The following is a 16254-nucleotide window of genomic DNA, read 5'->3' as shown; positions in this document are numbered from 1 at the left end:
CTCTCTCTCTCTCTGGGCTGAGTATTATCTTCCCTGGACAGACAGTGTGGGACAGGCCATCTCTACAGTGGCACTGTCCCGACAAGACTTGACTGCTGTCAGTAAGCAGCCTTTCAAATCTGTAAAAACAGAATATGTTTGGCTCTTTGTAAAGTGTTCAATATTTCTATTCCCGCCTGCACCAGTGCAGTGATGCATCCTCTACATCTTCCACTGGGCCCTGCACTTTAGAACTGTGGTTTGCAATGAAAACCATGTGTACTGTTTAGAATATATACAGTCAGCTCCATAATTATTGGGTCATGAAAAATTATTTGTGGATATTCAGCTCAATCTTACACTGAATGTATGACTATATGAAACAAACCTAACATTTAATTGAAGTATGTTTAGTCTAAAAAATTCAAACATCCTTCAAAAAAATTTTTTTATAACAAATGTCATAATTTCTAGCACCCTACAGTAATCTGTGCAGCTTCTCTTTGCCAACATAACAGCAATGAGTCTTCTTCCATAATGCTGGATGAGACTGCAGAATCCAGAGCAAGGAATACAGTATCAATACAGGATCTCTCTAGATCCTCCTCGGCCCCAGGTTCACTAGGTTCACTGGACTTCACCTCAGCCCACAGATTTTCAGAGGGGTTTAAGGTCAGGGGACTGGGCTGGCTATCTGACAAGATACACTTGCATCCTCAGAGGCAGGTTCCCTATGGAAAAGGTTTGGGGAACTATGCTAGCAACTTAAAAAAATCCTCTACAAAGTGCATCACAGATATGTCTAATTTGGACCACATAATCTTTTACCTTGGACAGCCAGTTTTTCTCTATTTAGCTTGCTCATGCATGACTAGACTATGGTTACTGATCTGAACTCTAACAGGATGTGCCTTTGCTCTGTATCTCTGATGGAGAAGAGATATAAGGAATTGAGTAAGTGTGTCTGAATGTTTGGTAACATATAATTTTGTTTTGCTGTTCTGTACCAATTTTCCAGATAAGAAATTTGTGTTTGCTTAGAATTTATTTATTCTTTTCAAATAATGTCACATTTGTTTCGGCAACTTTGGTGAAATCGCACTTCATTTGGCAACATACTGGACCAGAGGATGGTCACTCCACACAGGCAGGCTGGACAGCTTCTCTTCTGTGCTGGCTTGGATGGGCCAGCCCCAGGCTTTGAAGAAAGAGACCAGATTCTTCTTTACCACCGTGGAGAAGGTCTCGGCGTACAGGTTCATTTTGCCACCGTTGTCCTCTGGTACATCATTCATATCATGGTAAGCTGCAAAGACTTTCTTGAAGGCATCCCAGCCAAACTGTTCTTGAAGCTTTTGGAAAAATCAGATAAAAACATACAGGTGATGACTGAATGTTAAAAGTCCCACATCATCATAAAACAAAATTCTGTCACCTTTATAATTAGGAGTCTAATGCAGTTCAAAACTATCTATTCTCTCCCCAGTCCACACAGCCCATATATGGAAACTAAGCAGCAAAAAACAGCCTGTTTTGAAATCACTGGTTTTGTGACGTCATGAAAACCAACCCATTTACATTCATATCCACCTATTTAGTTTACAATAGTATAGCCCTTTTATGCTGAAATAATAAGGGATGTTTTAGCCTGGACTGCCTTTTTGAACAAGGCACAGTACAGAGCAGCTTATTAAGCATTAAAAGTATTTACTGCTCTGGCCAATAAACAGCTTTGTCTACTGTTTTTCATCAGTTCAAAGGGAAAAGTTCTGCTGCCAAAGTACACACGTTTTCATTCTGTCCCTTGCCACTCTGAGGGCTCATCTAATAGGGTGACCATACATCCTCTTTTAGCAGCTTAAAAAATTGTTTAAAATTGTCTAAAATGTCAGTAATTTGGGTTTTCAAATTGACCTTTGCTTTCTGCTCCAAGCTGCCCTCCTGCCCCCAGTGGCCTCTTTTTTGAAAAGCAAAATATGGTCACGCTATCATCTAATTAACCTATGCTAACACAGTAATGGAACAACGGAACATTGTGTTGGAGATTCCTCTGAGGGAAAATCCTAAGGCCGAGTCATTGATAAAAACAGTACTGAAATAACTGGCAAGTCTGACTGAAGTCAAAGTCCAGTACTCAAATCCTAGAATCCTAAAATTATTACTTGCATGTATAATGTTTGAAAAAGTTCACAAGCTTAAGTCCAACTCAGCCTCTAAGCTATGAAAAACCTGTCTGGCATCCAGTACTACAGTTCTCTGACCTGCATGTAAGTCTCCAGTGCTGTCCAGACATTCCAGTCTTCCAGACGTCGACCTCCCTTGATGTATCTCTTAATTCGGCTCTGTCTTCTGTGTTCTGTCATTTCCTCATGAGCGTTTGCCCTGTTCACACCCAGCACCACCTCGTGTACATATACAGACCACAGGTTACAGGTACACTCAGTAGTGTGTGGTGGAAACTCCCAGACTGAGTGTTGCTGGTTATGGCCCAATTCATGGACCGGGCCCCAGAAATCACTTTTCCCAGCAGCATATGGATTCATCAAGTCAGGGGCAGATACAGAGTGCATCATAATGGGGTAACCTGAATGCATATAGCCTGTGGAAACAAGACCATCATCTTTAAGTAATATGATTAGTTCATGAAGTGAAATGTTAAATGTAGTGTAAATCATGTAATCACTAATGGGTCTTTCTGATAAAATATTACACGATACAGACCAGCTGAGATCTGAACATCAGCGACGAAGCGTTCCTTGCGGGTAAACTTTGCAGGCTTAGCAGCCAACTCAGCTACACTCCTCATAATGGAATCCCAGATAGCGGCCACTTCGTCTGGACGGTCCAGGTGTCGTATCACGTCTGATGGCAAGGTGATGATGAGATTCTCGAACTCCAGCTCTGCCCAAGGTGCTGGTGCTTTACGGATCTCAGCGACCCAGTCAGATGCGCTGGTCTCTCCTGAGAGAATAGTTAATATTCATAGTTTTTACTTTTATCATGTACTGCAGTAGCTCACTTTGGCTTACTAAGAATGAGCAAGTATTAAATAAATGTACCAGACTTGTAGTACGGTGCTTTTACAGCTGTCTGTATGACGACCTCCATCTCAGGTACTGTAGTTCTAGGAGGTGCGATCAGGTATATGAGTCCTCCCCACAGATTCCAGACTTGCAGATTCTCTTTTTCCAAAGGTGAACGTACAAACACCACCGGAGCTCGTTTCAGTTCATCTGCGCTGCTTAAGTCATCTGTTTGACAGCCGATCTGCACCTGCAAGTATGTGGAATTTAATTACATACATCAAATATGCACAATACAAAATGTTAATAGTTGTGGTTTATTGTAGGTTTGTTGCATATCTGACCACAAGCTCAACACACTGTACATCAGACTAGTTTCCTAGATGATTAAGTGCAAGAGCAAATATTAATTTTCTCATACACTCACTTGCCAGGAAGTGGCTGTTTAACATCAGCCTAAGTGGTTTAAAGGCAATAAAAGAACCGAAAATGAAGAATAAACAGAAATGTGAAGCATAATACACTTTTTCACAACACGTAAAAGTGTACAGTAGCTTAATACCCTACCTAAAAGCTCACCTTTATAATAAAAAATAGTCTGAATACAATGAAACCATACCTGCCAACCCTTTCCTAGTATTGTCCCAGGCACTGTCATGTTGGTCTTCATTCCAGGAGAAAGATACAGACCTGTGCTTATCCATTCTTCATCATCTGAAATGAGTAAGCAATGTGATAGTTTTTTTCAATGTGTAAACACTTCACACAGATATTACCCTGTAATATATATAGTGTTTATAAATCATATAGACATTACAGTATCAGACTTCAGTTGCCAGAGCACTGTAGTCTACTTCATTTAATATACCTGTGCCAGCTCTTTAGCTACCTAACAAGGCAATCATGTGTTAAAACAAGTAAATTAAAATTATGAGAAAATTATGAAAACCTAATAAGTTGTAAGCTGCTTAACTGACAAGAAAGGTATTACCTGCTGTGTTAGCACTGATCCAGACTCTTGCATTGGACACAGTTTGTAGGTCAGGTGTGTCTACGATGAGGTATGACAGAAGTTCATCAGTGTCTTTGCTGAGCCTAAATAACTCTGTCCCCACCTGGAGGAGCAGGTGATCCTTTGCACTTTTAACAGGATGTGTAGGAGACACCTGTGGAAATCCTGCCTTAATTATGTCTGTGAGAAGTACAACTACTGACTTATACATGTCACAGTCGAATGCCTGCATGCGGAGATAACTGGCACAGTCACTGCCAAACTTCTTCAGATACCATTGTTCATAATCTCCCAGCTGCTGACCCTGAAGCACATGCCCAGCAAAATGCTGAAGCAAATCCTGGAAATGATACATCCGTGTAGAAGAAATGCCATAATGCTTCACCTGTGGGGCCTTGTACAACCCAGCTTTCACAGTTTTCTCCAAGAGGCTCAATCCCATCTTGCTGAGGATGTGATTTCCAGGGCAATCTGTCATCACATTGCAGCCAGGATTGCAATGAGCCCACCACCAAGCATGTCCACCTACCAGGAGGCCACCACCACCAGCAACAAATTCCTGGATCTCTTTACACTGAGCATCATTGTATGACGTACAGACAAAGACACTCAGGCCCCTCTCAAAACCAGTCAACCTACACTGTAGTCCTGACTTATTCAGCAGACAGTAGGCCCTTTGAAGTTCAGGTAAGACACCGATAACCCCCTTACGACCTTTATCAAGCCAGTGGACGGCATTGATCATGAAAGTGGACAGTGGTTCACGGTCTAGGTAAGCCTCATGGCTGGCCACAATTACTCGTCCCTGTCCATGTAAGCCCCAGCAAAGAATGCCTTTCCATCTGGGGTGAGTCCAATAGGAAATGCTGAGGGACCATGCAACAGTACCTCAGATGGTACAGACTCACCCTGGATGTCAAACTCAGAAACTCCTTGTAAAAGAAATTCTATTGCATCTTGAGGAAAATGTGGAGCCTTGTACAACCCAGCTTTCACAGTTTTCTCCAAGAGGCTCAATCCCATCTTGCTGAGGATACGATTTCCAGGGCAATCTGTCATCACATTGCAGCCAGGGTTGCAATAAGCCCACCACCAAGCATGTCCCCCGATCAGGAGGCCACCACCACCAGCAACAAATTCCTGGATCTCTTTACACTGAGCATCACTGTATGACGTACAGACAAAGACGCTCAGGCCCTTCTCAAAACCAGTCAACCTACACTGTAGTCCTGACTTATTCAGCAGACAGAAGGCCTCTTTAAGATCAGGTAAGATGCCGATAACCCCCTTACGACCATTATCAAGCCAGTGGACAGCATTGATCATGAAAGTAGACAGTGGTTCACGACCCAAGTAACTCTCATGGCTGGCTACAATTACTCGTCCCTGTCCAAAGTAGGCCCCAGCAAGAAATGCCTTTCCACTTGGTGTGAGTCCAATAGGAAATGCTGAAGATCCATGTACCAGCACCACAGATGGCACAGACTCACCCTGGATGTCAAATTCAGACACACCTTGTAAAAGGAATTCCAGATCATCTTTGAAATTCTTGCCTTTCCTGGGGAATAGAAACAAGTAGAGAAATCACAAAAAAGAAAAGACTAAAATAAAATAAATGTTTTCAGGGGTTTTCCTGGATCAAAGTGGCAGCTTTGGTGTGATAAAACAGACATGACCTGTTCTATGAGGTTAACTTGGTGTCAACCTGAATTTGTGATACTGAATCTGAATTCCTGATGCTTTTCCAGGTTGAGAAATTCAGGCTGTAAAATTCAGGTCTGGAAATTCAGGGAAAAGTCCAGAGCACTCGGGAAGAGTATGGTACGTGGTACTAGTATTATTGTTTGATTGGTTGTTCATACAGATCTAAGCTGATTCTTGATTCATACAGATCTTCTAATTTTTACCCCGATTTTCTCCCCAATTTAGTCGTCTCCAATTCCACCCCGCTAGTTAGGACTCCCCCCAATCACACGATGCTATCAACGCTAGGAGGGCGAAGGCTAACACAGGCTTCCTCCGAGACCTGTGAACCCAGCCACCGCATCTTTTCGAACTGCCACTCACGCAAAGTCATTGGACAGCTGAACACGCTCTGAGGAAAGCACCAACCGCCAGATCTGTTACGTCAGCTAACAGACGCCTGCGCTGACTAGCATCGCGCTTAGTGAGTGATGGGGGGAAGAAGGGCAGCCATCCCACCCACCCAGAGAGAGCGAGGCCAATTGTGCTCTCTCTGACTCAAGTTTCAAGTTTATTTGTCATATGCACAACATGCCAGGACATTTATGCATTGAAATGCTTGTGGCGAGGCTCGGACAAACACTCTACAGAAAGTAAATAAGTAAAAATAAAATTACAAGAAAAACAAACTGAAATATATTAAATATACACAAAATATAGAGAAAATATGGATAAAAATATACACAAATATAGAGAAATGTACACAAATATACAGACAATATACATTTTAAAGTGACTAAGTGACTGTTATTGTTCTTAAAGTGGCTTAGTGTTAAGGTGTTATTGTCCATAGCAGAGATGACATGATGTAATAATAATACTGACAAAAAGACTGAGTGAAATGGTATTTAGTGAAGGACCCACAGCTTCACAGCTTGTTCAGTAGCCTGACAGCCTGTGGGTAGAAACTGTTCATTAACCGGGTTGTCCTAGCCTGTATGCTACGAAATCTCCTGCCTGATGGCAGGATGGTGAACAGGCTGTGTGCTGGGTGGCTGCTGTCTGACCGGATCTTTTTGGTCTTCCTGAGGCAGCGGGACTGGTAGACATCCTCTAAGGCTGGTAGTCTGTTGCCTATGATGGCTTCTGCTGTCCTCACCACTCCTTTAAGGGCCTTGCAGTCACAGGCAGTGCAGCTGCTGTACCAGACAGTGATGCAGCCTGTGAGGATGCTCTCTATGGTGCATCTGTAGAAGTTGGTGAGGATCTGAGGAGGCAGACCAAACTTCCTGAGCCTGCGCAGAAAGAAGAGACGCTGACGGGCAGATCTTACGATAGTGTTGGTGTGGAGGGACCAGGTGAGGTCATCAGTGAGGTGTACGCCGAGGAACTTCACACTGCTGACTCTCTCCACTTCAGCTCCATTGATGAACAGGGGAGAGTGAGGAGAGATCTCCTTTGTTTTGCTGATGTTGAGACAGAGATTGCTGTCATGACACCACTCTGACAGAGCGCTGCCCTCGTCTCTGTAGGCTGTTTCATCTCCATCAGTGATGAGTGTCTGCGGTGGTGTCATCAGCAAACTTGAAGATGATGTAAGACGTGTGTTTGGCTACACAGTCATGTGTATACAGGGAGTACAGGAGGGGGCTGAGCACACATCCCTGGGGAGCCCCTGTGCTCAGAGTCAGTGTGGAAGAGAAGCTGTTCCCAGCTTTCACCACCTGAGGTCTGCTCATCAAGAAGTCCCGGCTACGGATGGTTGTAGCATCACCAGGAATCGAACTCGCGATCTCCTGATGATAGGGCCAACACTTAGACGGTTGCGCCACTCGGGAGCCCCGATTCATACAGATCTAAGCTGATTCTTTCTTATGATGTACATGAGACTTCTATGCTTGTTTGTTCTTCCTGAGTACCCTGGATGTTTCCTTGAATTGCCAGACCTGAATTTTACAACATGAATTTATGTAGATATGCACTGGAAGTAAAACAAAAAGTGTCTGAATACTGCCCCCCCTCCCCCAGATAAATGTTTACAACAAAACTGAGTAGACTTGATATGGCACATTTACAAATGATACATCACTGACAGAAGCCGTGGTCTCCTCAAAAAGAAAAACACAAAGTTTGACATCGTTACAATAGCAGAACCCTTTTTGGTGCTGTTCAGAACCACACACAACACATTCTCCTTCAGTCTGAACTGTTTTACCATCCAAAGAACTATTTAAGCATGACATGGTTCTAAATAGAACCATTGCCTTTCCTAAAGAACCCTTGAAGAACTATCTTTTTAAAGCACACTGTATTACTGCACAAGTTTAAATAAGGATGCCTTCATGAAAATAATAAAGTGGGTGTATTAGATTCCTTATGTTTAAACCTAAATGGATCATTCAGTGTGTCAGACTCAGATATTAAAGTAAGATATTAAATATATTATATTAATCATATTTATTGTACACGAGCCGCCGTTGACCGCCCAGATAATAATGAAAACTGACTCATCAGTGCCATAAACCGGCGCAGCAGCATTTAAGGTGGACCGGGCAATTCGAAAATGAAACTAGGAACAAGAAGCCAGGTGAAGCGTGTGCAGACCACTTGCGTTCCTTCTATCATTGTGCTTTATGTAAACTAAATGCAGTCGTTACTATTATAGACAAAGTACTACTAAGGCTGAACTATTTTAGCCGACATGACCGCTGGTCATTTTAATATTAGCACAATGTGGGAGGAAGTTTACTGACATAGTTCAGCCTTTTCCAAGAAGAGCTTCTGAGTCAGTCAGATGAGTGTACAGCGCTGTGGAGCCCAGCACCGCCGAACAATGGTCATCTGATCCGTTTGTTGGTCTCCTCAGTGTGAGGATGTGGAAAATCCCCACCGCGTTAAACTACTTTCAGTTTCAGCCCACAGTCGCCCAAACCCTACAGCCGCTGACCCTTCACAGTCTGGAGGCTCCATCATATCCAGTACACAACAAAACCAGACACTGAAGTTCAAATCTGAGTTAAAGCAGGTCTAAATAACTGGCCCTCCATAAACACAAACACTCGCAGGTAAAGATCTTTATCCTAACAGTGTATCGGGCTACTTACATGACTAGATATGATCACGGTTTCCTGCCACAGCAAGTGAAAACTTCAAGCACTGGTTGAAATATGAACAGGACAGCTAGTAATGCTCCGTGTGAATAAGGGAAGACCCGCCCTTCAAAAAACAGCCAATCGCCTGAGAACTGCCAGAGAGCCTCCTCCAGAAACCTGAGAGAATGGGAGTAAATGGAGGAAATACTGAACTACTGTTCAGATATAAAATACATAGAACATCCTACAGGATTTATGGAGAGGAATTCGTGCTAATGCTGACTAAAATATAATTAAAGTTCAAGTATATTTCCCAAGTATATTTTATGTAGTACATATACTAATATCTGTGTACTGGTAGTGTGTTTGTAATACTTGTATATTTCAATACTTCTTGGGACCAAATTGGCCCACTTATATTTCATAAAAGTATATTTGTAAGTACATTTTAGGTGCAAGAGTTTGAGGACACAACTAGTTTATGTCTAAATGTTATTTTGTACTGCAACTCTACTGTGAACTACACTAAAAGTGAACTTAAACTGTGTAAACTGGTTGCTGTGGCTGTGGCCTATGGGGAGCCCAGAGACGCTCACAGACAAAGCAGCGCAAGTGCAGCACTTCTTTAAGGTCTTTTTCTTTTCTCTCTTTTTAACAGACTCCTTCTCCAGCCACAGAGCTCTCTCTCCCTCCATGCTGGAAAGAGCCTTTCACTTCTATCCCATTTTTTAGTTTAGGAAAGTGCACTTTTAAGTACACTCTCAGTAAAATACTAGTTAAATACATTTTATACTGTAAGCACACTTGTAAGTTTTCTTTAATTGAAGCCAGTAGTTATAGTTTATCACCTTTGCACTTTAACTACTAGGTTTCTGTTCAGGTATTATTTTTTATACTTAAAATATACCTTTAACTGTACTTTAGGTAGACTTGAAGTTAACTCATATGAACACTACTAATGGAGTACACAAATATTCACAAGACATACTCAGGATTAAGAACACATTTATTTTCTCTATACTTGAATAAACTTCTTTTTTAAAGGGAAAACAGCACATGAGGATTTTTATAAATGTCAGAACTGAACGCAGTACACCTTAAGATGTAGGCCTCATCAATGCACAGCTATATTGCTTTCCACAGCACTTCAATGTATATACGTTACTGAGATGCAGTCATAGCAGTGACAAGTTGAGACATATGCACACATGAGATTGCATTTACCCTTTAAAATCCCAGATGTATTAAATACCAAAGCTTATTATTCAGTAACTACAGGGACATCAGTGCAAACTGGCTGAGCTGTTCTTAGGTTATATAAGTGTGTAACAAAACTTTGGGCCCACTAATAATAAATGAAAAGTATCCGATCCATTACATTACTTTAACATTGTTTATAGTCCTGCATGTTAGAAAGCAATATAGTTACATTTCAAGGTAGATTGTGTTCAGTTCTGACACTAATTCAGCATTTTTTACACAAATTCTCATGTATTGTATTTCAGTAAAGAAATCAAGTCATGTGTAAATAATGTAATAGAGGTTTTTGCTTTCCTTTTTGGCACATATTCCGCATGTCATTATTGAAAAGTAATGCCATGTGTACAATGAGTTTCAGGTTCTTCAACTGTAGTGATTCCATTTCAATACTGTCTATATTGGTGCAGCTCAGTGGCAGCAATGATCCATTTTTGAATTTCAGTAGCATTTCAAGCACAGTCTCTGGAGTTCTGATTTATTGCAATAACTACTTTAAAATAACGTGGTACGCACAAATGCCATGATATAATGTTAGAGCGAACAACAACACAGCAAGTAATGCAACTAATGGTAGCTGGGTTGTGGGTTAGCAAACTGTCGCTACAGTTGCTACTGCAAAAAAGCCACAAACATTAGCAAACAGGACAAAACAGTACTGACTTACTGATTCTGTGAAGCTGCAAAATAACTTAGTTATCCACCTGTTGAGTAGAAACAGAAACATCCACATTCCCTTTCCTGCCTTTCACCTTCCGATAAAGCTAAAGTCAGCTTTGCCAGCTTCTTGTTCAAATTTTCCTGTTCCACCTTAAATGGTGCAGCAGTTACATTCTGGCACCTCAGGCTAGCATAACCATTGAAATAACCATCTAACAGGACAAACCAGTCCTCCTGCTTCATAATTGGGTTTTAAATGTACTGAAAAGGCTAAAAGGGCTGACATGCGATGGCTTTTGCAGTTCTGCGTCTTATTTTTTATTTTCAGCTCCTGCCAAAGCCGTAGGTCATGAAGTTAGTGCAGTGTAAGCTAAGCTAAGATTAGTGCTCGGGTGCTAGCTAACATGTTAACAGAAACGAATCCTCAAAGCTTTGACAACAAACTGCGTTAATTACAGCTCTGCATGTGAGTTTACAGCCAAACAGAAGCCAAATATGTTAATATACTACAGGAAAAATGTTTTTCATTAGTGAAATTAATACCACAAGAATGAAGTTCTTCTTGTTCAGACTTTTCCATTTCACCTTAAATGGTGCAGCAGTTACATTCTGAAATATGGCCCCCCATTAAAACATACTGTAAAGCAGATATTACATAACATCCATAATTACTACTGCCACTGAACACAGTGTTAAACACGCTCTTGTCCCAAATGCTTCTGGAATGTGTTCTAGGCATCATATTTAGAATGAGCACATTTTGGCAAAAACACAAATTCATAAGGTAAAATATCAAATATCATGTTTTTGTACTTTTTTCTGTTTAATACAAGTCAAATAATTTACTAACCACTGCTTTCTGTTTTCATTTCTCATACTGTCCCAGCTTTTTTGGAACTGAAATACATTTCCCAACTCTTGTTTTTAATTGATATAGTTTCTTTACATGATGCACACTGATATTAACAAAAATGAGTCTTATGTACAGTAAACATTGTGAACACTAAATATGCATCACAGGCCAAGAAACACAACAGAAAACACTGCTGTTCAAAGCTGGAAGGAAAAAACTGATTGTCACAATGGTCATTTCAATGGTCAGTTATTTCTAGAAAATAAATAATAATCACTGAAACAAACCAAATGTAGACCTACATAAAAGCCCTTAACATGAGAAAATGCATACAAGAATGATGATCGACAGGCTGAAAGTTTTAGTAGCTTCTTATTTGAAGTTCTTAATCCATTAAACTCATTTTCTTAAAGGGGAACTCCAGTGATTTTCCAAATTTTCTGCATGATTAAATAGTTAACATGTAAACAAAGCCATTCAGAGTGGTTTGGTGTGAAATGCTCCATTCTAGAGAAACTTACCAAGTCAGAATTCCTTACAATGGTGGTGACAGGAACCAGATGTCCGCCTCTAAAAACTCCTGGTTCCTATCATCACCCCTGTAAAAAAATCAGGGTCAGTAAGTTTCTCTATAAATGAACCATTTCACCTCAAACCACTCTAAAAGACTGTCTGCATCTCAACCACTGAGTTACACAGAACTTTTGGAAAATTCCCCTTTGCTGCCATCACTATATTCCGCCTGTAGACAGCACTGCCAGCCAATTTTCGTCATTAGCCTGTGTAATCAGTGTAAAACAGGACTATCTGGTAGATCTGTTTCCCTTTTTTTGAACTGCCTATTTTATATACCTGAATAGCAGTGCATTAATATAGGCTTAGGCTTAGACTCTGCACCGATTTTAGTTTGAGAGGCTGATACACATTAGGCCACCAAACACTCACCTTAACATGAAAGATTAAGAGTTCATAAAATGATACAACTTGCTTTCATACTGGCCCTTAGTGGTCTTCATCCTCAAAGAACCATGATATAATGTATAAGAGGGTCTTGTTGTCTTTATGTCCCCATATATAGACCACAAAATAAAGGGTTAAAACATTTTGGCCCACTAAAAAGTCAATATATCAGAAAGAATGAAAGAATTCCTGACTGACACATAGTGATATTTTATGTCATCATGTATTGTACAAAAAGACCAAATGTCTCTGTGTATGTATATTTATATCAGTGTATAAAGAGATTAAACAATTTGGACCAAAAGAACCGGCCTTAATATGGAAAACTGGCATGTCTGAAAAAGGCGTTTGGTTTTAGACAAGCCCACAGTGTTCCATCATTACTTGTCTAAGTAGGTCTCATTTCCCTATGCAAATCAATATTCAAACTACAGTATGAGGTAAAAAGGGACCTTAAATGTAAACAAAGTCATTTAGATTGGTTTGATGTGAAATATTTAATTGTAGAGAAACGTACCAACTCTGATTTCTTTACAGTGGTGATGACAGGAATTAGGGATCGAACCACCAATGAATCTATATGTCTTCTGAGTTTTAATATGGAATGTTGATCAGAATCAGTGCCACTTTATTTCAACAAGTATGTTACACACACAAGGAATTTGTCTTGGTGAGTCACACATGTATGACGTGTAACACACTGAACAGACCAGACAAGAGTACAGACTATTAATAAGTACTTAACCAATGGAAAATTAAAATAAAAATACATTAAATAAAGAAAAATAATTAATAAAGAGCCATGGAGGAGCTAAAGAGATGTGTGAATATCTCTACATTTGCAGATAAGAATATCTATACATATGCAGGTCTGATAATATACTATAACATTATATACAGAATATTACAGAATCTGAATATTATAAGACATTTAACAGAGGAGTTACTGTAAGGAGGTTTGTTGGTTTAAAATGCAGGGTGTCCACTGTGGTTGAAGAGCTACAGCTCTGGGGAAAAAGCTGTTAGCATGTCTGGTTGAGCTGGTTATGATGGCTTTAAAGAAGTGTGTTTTTTTCTGTAATATTCAATATTTTATTAGAGTAGATGCAAATAAACATAAATGCAGTAAAAAGTAACAGTAATTTAAAAGTTAAAAAGTAGTTGATATCTTGTGAGCTAGTTTGAAGAACAAAGTTTAGATCTTTCCTTGACGCCTCCAGCTATTGCATGAATTTGTTAAATTCCATCCCCAGCACACCTGATTAGCCAAACCAGGTATTGGATGATAACTACACATAATACTGAACTTGCCTAATTACAAACACACTTGACGTACGTAAAACCACTCATTTTTGCATAAATGTTATTTGAATTTATTTTACTGTTAGCATTTTTACTGTTACTGTTAGAGCTTTAAATGAATTACTACTGTAATTCTATGCCACTGAACACGATGACCTTAGGCCTGCAAACAGCCTTTAACAAGTCTATAACCTGCATGTGGCAGACCTGCTTTTATAGCAGGAATTCTGTCATCTAGTTCTTGGTCTGATATGGAACTATACAGCGTCTTGACCGAAATGCCATTTTCTTTCATTTTCCTGAAGACTGTGCTCTGACTAACCCCAAGCTAATTGGCTACACAGCTGACAGGTAACGGCATTTCAAAAGGACTACAGAAAACATAATCTTAGCTCGTCCTCTTTCCCCTTGTTCCAAAGTGAAGACTACAGGATTCGCATCCTCTTCAACGCTTGCACATACAAGTCTGTGCACTGCAGAAGACCTTCAGTTATGTCCAGTGGAATGTCTACAACTTGAGAGGCTGTATCAATTAAAAAAGTTCCTGATTACAAATGAAATCCAAATAATCTGAGTCAAGTGAGGGTTGCTGGAGTATCTACTGGAGTATTGATGAAACTCATTCCAGTATGCAATGGCATAGGATTTCCTAACTAAACGAAAACAGATCATACTCAGCTGCTCTTTCCTTTACCTGTACAGAATCATGCTAAGCAATATCACTGCAACTTAGCTGTCTACCTAACTAGATTAGCTCTTAGCCAGCTTTAATCAGTTCAATATATAATCAATATATAACAAAATTTCTAACAGCAACCAACATTGTCAGTTAAATACACACTGAAGCCTACTTTAAAATACCAACTTAAAACAAAACCACAGTGCAATTTGAAATGACCTGTTCCATGAAACTCATTCGCACACTTGCAATCGACAGTTCAGGTCATAGATAAACATACCTGGATGTCGAGGTGTCTGTTGTTCTCCATCTGAGGCGATACGTCTGCGCGTCCATCATGTTGGAGTGGTCAAGATCCGCTTTTGAACAAATTCACTTGTATTGAGAGGTGATGAGTCTCAGGATTAAATCAGCTACAACTTCTTTATTTACTCAACTGATTTTCACCAACTTTGTTTTGTTATAATCCTCAGACACAGATTAATTTGGGTTGCACTGACTGCTCACTTGAATAACTTATCGTGCTAATTAGCTGTCCTCACCAGCATTAAAGTATTCAGTCTGCACCTGATGTTAAAAAGTTTAGCACAAGTAGAAACATAATCTCACACACATCAGCAAATCCATCAATGTGTGAATCACTTCTAATCTTAATACACATAAAAATAAAATAAACCCCCAAACAAGAAGGAGGAAGCTAGAGTTGGCTTCCTATTCGCTTCCTATTTCCCGTTCCACCTTAAATGGTGCAGCAGTCACTTTCTGGTGCCTGAAGCTGCTCCATTTAAGGTGGAATGGAAAAATTCGAAGAAGAAGCTGGGTGATGCACCATTTGAGGTAGAACGGGGAAATTTGAACATGATGCTGGCAAATAAGCAGCTAACTTCAGGTTCGAGTCCCGCTGGTGACATCCTGTATAAATAAAAATAATGCGTGGCCACGACTTAGTAAGGCGTAGGAATGAGATGATTAAGTCATGGTCATGACTTAGTAAAGCCTTGATCTCGTTCTCACACCTTACTTAGTCATGGCCACGACTTAATCATCTTATTCCCACGCCTTACTAAGTTGTGGCCATGCATTAGGATCTCGTTCCCCCGCGTCAATAAGGTGTGGCCATGTATTATTTTCATTTATACAGGATGTCACCAGCAGGGCTCCGTAGGTTCGTGTAAGAAGTTCGTGTTGATTTATTATAATATCTACACAGATTAAGGAATGCTATAATTTACCCAGCTACAAAGCATTAACCATCACACATAAACAACTACTACATAAAGTTAAGATCCTCTGAATAGACTATTAAATGAAATAAGCTTGATATCCAACCAGAGGAAAAACAATCACATTGGCAGGTTCTCTGTACTTCACCAACCACATGACCATATCTACACATAAACATCACATAGACATCACACAAACAATACGCATCACACAAACATGAATGTGGCTCACTGTGTTCCCTCCATTATATAATCCTATCCTGCTTTCTGAGTGCACTATTCTTGAAACAGTATAATTAAGCAATAGAAGACGAGAAGGAGTGTGTTATCACAAAATAACATCACAGCTGTGATTTGGTCGCGTGATGTTATTTGCGATAACACATGACCTCGAATGTTCTACTGCTTTTATACAACAGTTAAATAAATACAGTAATAAATGAATAAACTGGGCCGTGAACGTGGAGTTTAATATGTCAGCAATTCCTTCCGCCAAATTATAGTTCCTTAACGAGCAGCTTGTTGCTACGT

The 16254-nt window shown here is 40.1% G+C and overlaps 1 protein-coding gene across 1 annotated transcript; it reads right to left on the bottom strand.

The window, feature by feature from the left end:
- Positions 1-278: 278 nt before the first annotated feature.
- Positions 279-8918, bottom strand: LOC118801783 (TRPM8 channel-associated factor homolog). The gene is given in 8 exon segments (XM_036562150.1): positions 279-1331; positions 2241-2578; positions 2701-2940; positions 3039-3252; positions 3622-3716; positions 3994-4830; positions 4833-5572; positions 8802-8918. Coding segments are annotated over 8 exon segments (2715 nt in total). The 5' UTR covers positions 8804-8918; the 3' UTR covers positions 279-1082.
- Between the last annotated feature and the right edge of the window lie 7336 nt (positions 8919-16254).

The sequence above is a fragment of the Colossoma macropomum genome, unplaced genomic scaffold (assembly GCF_904425465.1).
Source record: "Colossoma macropomum unplaced genomic scaffold, Colossoma_macropomum, whole genome shotgun sequence".
NCBI lineage: Eukaryota > Metazoa > Chordata > Actinopteri > Characiformes > Serrasalmidae > Colossoma > Colossoma macropomum.
This window is presented reverse-complemented; position numbering and strand designations above follow the sequence as displayed.